Raw genomic sequence first — 7,665 nt, 5'->3', positions numbered from 1 at the left:
CCTAGCACAGTGCTGACTGTGAATTGGTGTTCAGTGGCTACTTGTTAATTGGAGAATTCCTTCTTCCGGTGTTTCTTGAGCCTAGGCCCTTGATCTCTCCATTCTAGCATGACCCATTTCTTGGCTGATTTCCCATATCTTCCTGATCTTCTGCTCACACCAATCTTTTGCCAATTTCAATGATACCAGCTGCTCTAATCCATGATTCCCTGTACCTCTGTGGAAGCTCCTATACTGTCCTAGAATCCCTGACCATTCAAGAGTCTTGCGGGTAAAGTCAGGTCCAATTTTCCTCCTATATAATATAACAGAGGCATGGAATTGGTCTATGGCTTGAGACTATTGGAGACCAAGACAGAGCAACAACACGTAAAAGCCTTTAAATCCCTCTCCTGCAGAACTTCATTCCTATTTCTGATCTACTATCCTTTCTGTAGATGGAGAAACTATAACTCAGATAAAAGAATGACCCAGACCCCCCCAACTTGCTGGAGCCAGAGCTGGGATGGTTCATCAGAGTCCTGATTCCTAGCTGTCTTTTAGACTCCTGAATGCCAGAGTGTGTAAGTGGGGACCACTGCTGCCTATCTGTTCTAGCACCTCACTGCTGGGCCTTCGGCTCTGTGTAGGCAACAACATACTCAGGTGGGCCAAAGTTGCCTAGGAGTCCTACAAATCACATTTTCTATGATGCAGACCTTGACAAGGTGAGGGGTTGGTGAAGATTAATGGTAGCATATTCTTGGGGGGCACTTCATAAGGAGGGTTATCATTAGGGTACTGAGTTCTGTGGTCAAATTTGATGCAAAACAGAGAGCCTCCTTTCTTCATTCTTAAATTAAGCCACAGAATCATAAAACATGCCTTATTTGAGATTGTTCTGAGCTGTTCTGGAAAACCAAGAGGAAAGGAGTTGGTATGGCTAAGGGGGCTATCTATCTGGTTTTCAGATAAACTTATCTTAAATTGTGGACCTACTTTCTTCCTTGGGCCAGAACTTGTTCCCTTGTCAGCCAGACAAGAAATGAATACAGTGTGGCTAAAATTCCAGGAACTGGTAACTGTGCACACATATATGACAGGGTTGTGGGAGAGTGTCATCTCCTACCGACTCACTGGTGTGTTGTATCTACCATACGCACATGATGGAACATCATGTGGAACATGATGGAACACACAGTTAAGGAACATCATACTGCACCTCTGTAATGGGTGGGGTTCTGATAGCCTCTCTTCCCCGTGCTTGGGGATTCATCTGGATGAAATATCATAAGGTGATCCTATGGTGATCAGAACAGTTGTGTTAAGCCAGAAAGGACTAGATGTGTCTATGGGCCGGTCACCACCCCCTAACCAAGATATGGCCCTTAGGGGAAATTGGAACAGAATAGGGAAAGTCTGGATCCTCTGAAAATTTTGAACGCAATTCAGTTTGAGTTTTATTAAGATAAAGTCTTCAGGAATTTATTTTTGGAGAGGGCAAAGTAGATTGTTAGAATAGCTACTTTTGTCTAGAAAAACAATTTATGACCAGAGGCCACCTGCCCAAGAGACAAGCAGGAATCTGGGAGAGAAGTAAGCCAAGCAAGGTTCCTGTGAAATTCTGTGAGCATTTTGAACCTAGATGGAAAATTCTTATGATAAGAAGGTTTGAGAATCCTGTAAATCTTTTTGCCACTTCTCCTGTATCAGATCTTAAGATTAGATATTTATATTTTGGAAATCCAATTTCCTTTGTTTATTTTCTTCTCTCCTTCCAAGTTCTTTTAAAACATGCTGACTGGTCCCTAGCGTATTAACAGAAAACGAGGTGAGAGGATTTGCTTCACACATGGGCTAAAATTTTATAAGGGTCAAACTTACATCCCTTTGTGCCTGGGACTGGTGGCAGCAGTTTGAATTGAAGTGAGAAAATTCTAAGATCTAGATAGTGTTTGCAAACCCTTTCTTTTTAGGGATTTTCTCTAAAGTTCATTTTTGTCTTAATTTTGGAGACTGTTTTTATGGTAGAGTGTATCATCCCCAACTGGCTGCAACATTACCTCCCATCCCATGAGCTCTCCTTACAATGGGACGTGGACACTGCTGCTGTAGGGACCTACATTCTCTGCCTTGAAATTGGGGCAGAGTCTTGACTCTTGCAGAAGTGATGCTATGCATCTCCTAAAGCTAGGACATAAGGGTAATACATCTTCCGCTTGGTTCTATTGGGATGCCAGCTCTTGGAACCCGGCCTCCATGCTGTGAGGAAGCCCAGGCAGCCTGTGGAGAAGCCTGTATGGAAAAGAACTACAGTTTTGCCTACAGCTTTGGCTAACAATGAGCATCAACTTGCTAGCCATGTGAGTGAGCCATCTTAAAATACAACCTCCATCTCCTAGTTGGTCAGATACCATATGAAGTAAACAAGAGCTGCCCCCACCAAGCTCTGTCCAAATTGCAGATTTTTAGCAAATAAATGACTCTTGTTGTTTTAAGTCTCTACATTTTGGTATGTTTTTTTTATATGGCAAGATAACTGATACAGTTCCTTAATTATATAAACACTAAACATGGTTTCTGGTGCTTATTTTGGGTAAATTATTTTGACTTAGAGCTGCCTCTCTTCCTCACAAGCAGCTGTCCCAACAACTGTTCTAACCTAGATTCTACAGAGATGTCTAGAACTGCTGAAGAAGCTAAGTGGTGACAGATGAGTGGACTATTGTTTTTGAGTCCTACTTGCTCAGTGGATATGAGGAGGGAGTGAGGATGCCCTCTTCTCCTAGGTTTGAAGCTTCTGTCAGCTCCAAGGGCCTCTGGAGATGTGCAGGTAGGTGGCCAGATGTGGTTTTTCATGGAGTAACTGATAAGACTAGCATTTTGTATTTCCAAAAAGAAGAAGGGATGCCATCTACTCCCTTATCTGATATACATACACTGCGTTTATTAGCATCATTGATGATTAATCAGGTACACTCCCATGAGAAGCTCCTATTCTTCCCTAATGTCCCTCTTGGACAGCTGGGGTCCCTGCTCATCTTGAATATTCAACTGGATGTGTCCATGCCAGGGAGGGTCTTCCATCCTTTGTGGATCCAGAAATTAGCCATATGCCATGAGGGGAAGTTTTAATCAGACCTATTCTTCACTGTGACCTGAAACAATATAGCTCTTTTGAGCTCATGTGAAACCAAACTGAGACATGTCTGATGATGATGATGATGATGATGATGATGCTAACTTTTCCCTTTTATATCTCAATTTTCTTCCCTTTTCTCTCTGCCTTCACTTTCTTGTTCCACTTCATCTCCAATAGTCTTATTGAAAAGAAATTTAGTCTTGGGCTGTCTGGGTGGCTCAGTTGGTTGAGCATCTGACTCCTGGTTTCAGCTCAGGTCATGATACCATGGTTGTGGGAGGGAGTCCCACATCTGCCTCTGCACTCACTGTGGAGTCTGCTTCAGATTCTTTCTCCCTCTCCTCTGCCCCTCCCTGTTTGTGCTCTCTCTCTCTCAGATGAATAAATAAAATCTTTAAAAAATAAAAAAAGAAGAAATGTAGTCTCTTTTTTAGATAGTTCCTTTGTATGCCTTCCCAACCCAGCTCATGCTTTTAAGCTCTTTATGTGTTTTGTTTTGTTTTTTTTTCTGCTGCTAACCTGACAGTTTTAATTCCCTAGCAGGAACCACCACACTGAGTAAGACAAAGTAGATGGCCAAGCAGATACAATCAAGATGGATGTAGAGAGTGGCCCCATCTTTTTCCTTAACTCTGCAGGTCATTGGAAGAATGTTTCCCTGAACACAGATGCCTTCCTACTCCTCTGCCTTCTTTATGGAACTGGGACTAGCCCTTGGGAATCCAGCATTTCTCTCTACTCCAGGTAGTTGCTTAGAGGTTTTGGAAGGGAAAGAATTCTGTTATCACTACTTTTGCAAATGGATCCCCATACGGCTTTACAGCCCTAAAACCCTGGGAAAGTATGTGTATGTCTGTTTATGTATATGTTGGGGTGAAGTTGTCATTCTTGGGCATGCTAGCTGGAAATTAGCCCATCAGTGGGGGCTCAGAGCTTCTAATCCACTTCATATTCCCAAGAAAGGCATTGAAGCAGACAAAGAGAGCCAAAGCAAAGGCTCATGGAGAGATGTCCTCAGTGTTATGCTCTTGAGTGTGTTTGCATGACTGGAGGGGGTGGGTGGGTAGGAAGTTCTGGTTCCCCAGGTTATATGCAGGTGCTAAAACTTTACCAATGGGTCTGCTACTCTGCTGGGGGTCCCAATTTTCCATCTCCTGGCTGGCTGTGAGATGAAAGAGCTCAGGTTTCAGGAAGGGTGTTCCTCCAGCTATCAAGGCTAGTTTTGATGCATGTTGTGTGTGGATGTGTTTTCCCAGAAACAAGTCTCCTTCTTGTTCTTTTAGGAGCTTCATGTCCTAGAGCCAGTGCTTTGTGGCCAGTGAGTGCTTTGAGAAGGTGAAATTCCTGAACTCTCCTTTGCTGCCCCTATGTCTTCCTTCCTTGGCTCATAGCCCATCCTAGGGAACTGTGCCACTCTCACATTGCTTTCACTCCTTGAAAGAACAAACATCTTCACTGCAGCCTCAGAAGACTGGTGTGAGGTGATTGTTTATAGTAGATGTTTCCATGACACTCGTTTATTTCTTCTGCAGATACAACTGTGTTGGGGGAGGGGATGAGAGGTTAGAGTAGAGAGACTGCAAAATATGGAGACCTTCCAGTTGCCTCATATATCTTCCTCTGTAGGAATAAGTCCACCTGCCCTTTTCCCTGGGTCCCTCCATCTCAAACCCCTAAACTGTTCCACAAATCCATCTTGGCTTTCTGATGCTGAGATGAGGCTAGGTTCCCAGATAGGTGGGAAGGGGAAGAATTTTGTGCATGAAGAGGCAGCCTTTTTTAAGAGAAGGAAAAAAAAAACTTTTATTGCTCAAAGTAGAGATTTAGTAATGATGAGCAACGATGACCTGCACTGGGGGTGGCAGTATGTATGTGCGTACGTGTGTTCTAGAGGAGGGGGGTCTCTGACACTCCCTCAGCTGAGCCAATGATTCATTCTAAATTGGAGCGACTTTTGGAGGTCATTTTAGTCATCCCCCTGCCTTCAGGCCGGATGGAGTTTGACTTAACAACATCACGTTTGGGTGGAAGGGGGTGCACTGCAGAGGGAAGAATGTCCGTGTGTGGAAAGGAGTGGGGGAGGGTATCGTGTGACCTCTTTGAAAAGATCTCCAGCGAAGGACGTTCCCTAGCTTTCCCAGGCTGCCGGTTCCTGGGTTTCCCCATCATTGAATCAGCATCGTTCTCCAGGGAACAGCTTTTTGCTGGTTGAAAACCGGATGTTGGGTTTCCTGGGTGGGCGGGGGCGACGTCCCCTTGGACCTGTCTGGGGTAATTGAGATTCCCGGGGTCCCGTTAGCAAGCCCGAGAAGCTACCATTCCCTTCACCAGAAACTTGCCATGCAGTGTGAGCAGAGAACAGAACAGAACAGAGCAGAGACGCTACAACGCCTTCTCCCTGGCAATGCGCATGATTCTGCGGCTCTGTGCTCGCCACACTTCAACGCACCTTGAAATGGGCTCGCCTCCTTCGCACCGCGACGGACAGACGTTTGAACCAATCGGCCCCCAGGTTTGCGAGCAGTGTCCAATGGGCGGGCTGCGGGGGCGGTCCCGGAGGCCCGGCCTGGCTAGGCTTCACCGTGGAGCTGGCTGCGCTCTGCCGGGGCTAGTAGTGCAGGTGCCGCTGCGCCGGGGGCCGGGGAGGCTGCGCGCCGAGCCGAGCGGAGCCGGGGAGGGATGGAGAGCGGGCCGCCAGGGCTGCAGGAGCACCGGCGCGGGGCGTAGGCGGGCGCGAGCGGGCGTGAGCAGGCGCTCGGGCGCGAGAAGTGTGCGGGCGCAGGAGCACTTTGCGATAGGATGAGGCTCTTGGCTGGCGCGCGGTAGTACTATGATTTGGTATGTGGCCACTTTGATAGCAAGTGTGATCAGCACCCGAGGTCTTGCGGCTCAAGGTGAGTTGAAGTGCAGCGCCCCTCCTCTGGCCCTCCCTGGCGCTTTCAGCCCCTTCTTCCCCGCTTCGGGGTCCCCGGCCGGGCCGAGCGCTGCGCCTTTCCGCGGGCGAGGCTCGGGTTCCAGCGAGGCGCGCTCTGGGGCACTGCCGGGAAGGGCTGGGGGCCGCGGGCCGGTGGGGCCGGGCGGGAAGGGACCCGAGTCCATGGGCTGCCGGGCACTCGGGGAAAGATCTTGGGATCCGGGTCGACTTCGCCTACCTTCGGCTCCGGGGCTTCATACCAGCGTGCGGAGACAGGTGCTCTTTGCCGGAGCAGCCGCCTCTTCTAGCGTTAGGGAGTCGGCGTTTTTCCTAACTCTGGCTGCCAGGGAGTTTGCGGGTCTTTGGGCAGGCTGCAGCACGCTCTAGCCCCGCGCAGCGCCACCGCTCCGCAGACGAGCCCTTGCAGGGAGGCGCGACCCAGAGCCTTGGGACTCCTGGCATCCGCGGCTCGCTAAAGGGACAGGTTTTTCAGCGCCGCGGGCGTCCCCTGCTCCAGCTCACACCCCTTCTGATTACACATCCTGGCAGCTGGGGGTCGGATCCCCCTCGCGGGGCAGGGGGCGCACGGAGCCCGGAGAGAGGAGAAGAGCTGGTTAAGCGCTTGAGTCCCTCCGCCCCCTCCGAGGAGTGTCCGCTTTTGCCTAGCCCTGCCAGGTGCCCGCGCCTGTCTTAGCCGCACCTGGGCCCCGACCAGACAAAAGTTCCCTGGGAGCCGGCCGCAGCCTGGCCGACCCCACGCCGCCCTCCCCCGCTGTGAGGCAGAGCTGGCTGGGGGTGAGGGCGGCGGGGTGGGGGTCCCCTCTGCTGCATCTCCTAGCGGAGGGAGGTTTTTCTTTTTCTGATTTTCCCCGTCTGAGCTGGGGGTGAGACAAGAGGGAAGCCAGCGAGTTGGGTGATGCGTGCGTGAGCGCGCGCGCTTTTGCTTTGGAGACGGGCAAAGCGACCTACAAGCCTCTGGGTGGCACCCCAGGCTCTCGGCCCTTGTATGGAAGTAGGAGCGGAGCCTGGAGGGTGCTAGGACTCTGAGCTCACTGTTTTCAGCACGCAGACACGACCCAGCTGCGGGCAAGTTCACAAAGCCGGGAGGGGAGGAGAGCAGGGAGAGAACCGGTCGGTGGGTGGAAGTCAGCAGGGAGGACCCCGCGAAAAGAGAACGCTCCCAGCCGCGCTAGGGCAGAGGGGTGTCGCAGGAGGCGCCTTTTACAGCCAGGGTCTTCTACTGTCTGGGGGTGTGTAAGGGGGAGAGGGGAGTGATTTGAGAAAGTTTCTAGAATGGAATGTCTATTTGAGGAAGGGAGTGAGTCTGAAAACGGAACCAGAGGAGGGCGAAGGAAGGGTGATTTTGTTAAATGGTATGTTGCCTTGGGTGGTTTAAAAACTCCATTTGTCAGGTGGGAAAATTGAGGCCAGGGAGACTGAGAAGCTCTCAGCTTCTGGGTGGTGGGTGTGAGGTGGGTGGAGTTGTGTGTGAGAATTTGTCCTTAGCCTCAGCCTCTTCCTTTCCCGGGTATTATTGTAGTCTTCCAATGCCCTGGTGCTCCTCCCCTCCAGTTTGTGGTACGTTCCTGCTATGGGACTGTCGCTGAAAGCACAAAAGGAGCTGCTGGGA

The 7,665-nt window shown here is 50.0% G+C and overlaps 1 protein-coding gene across 1 annotated transcript in view; it reads left to right on the top strand.

The window, feature by feature from the left end:
• Positions 1-5,824: 5,824 nt before the first annotated feature.
• IGSF9B (immunoglobulin superfamily member 9B) overlaps positions 5,825-7,665 on the top strand; it is a 59,096-nt gene continuing 57,255 nt past the window's right edge. The window contains exon 1 of the mRNA XM_027581076.2: positions 5,825-6,015. Within this exon, the coding sequence (XP_027436877.1) occupies positions 5,952-6,015 (64 nt within the window). The 5' untranslated portion in view covers positions 5,825-5,951. The remainder of the gene's footprint in view (positions 6,016-7,665) is intronic.

This window comes from Zalophus californianus, chromosome 11, assembly GCF_009762305.2.
Source record: "Zalophus californianus isolate mZalCal1 chromosome 11, mZalCal1.pri.v2, whole genome shotgun sequence".
Classification (NCBI taxonomy): domain Eukaryota; kingdom Metazoa; phylum Chordata; class Mammalia; order Carnivora; family Otariidae; genus Zalophus; species Zalophus californianus.
The sequence above is the reverse complement of the archived record's forward strand: the minus strand, read 5'-3'. Positions and strand labels throughout refer to the sequence as shown.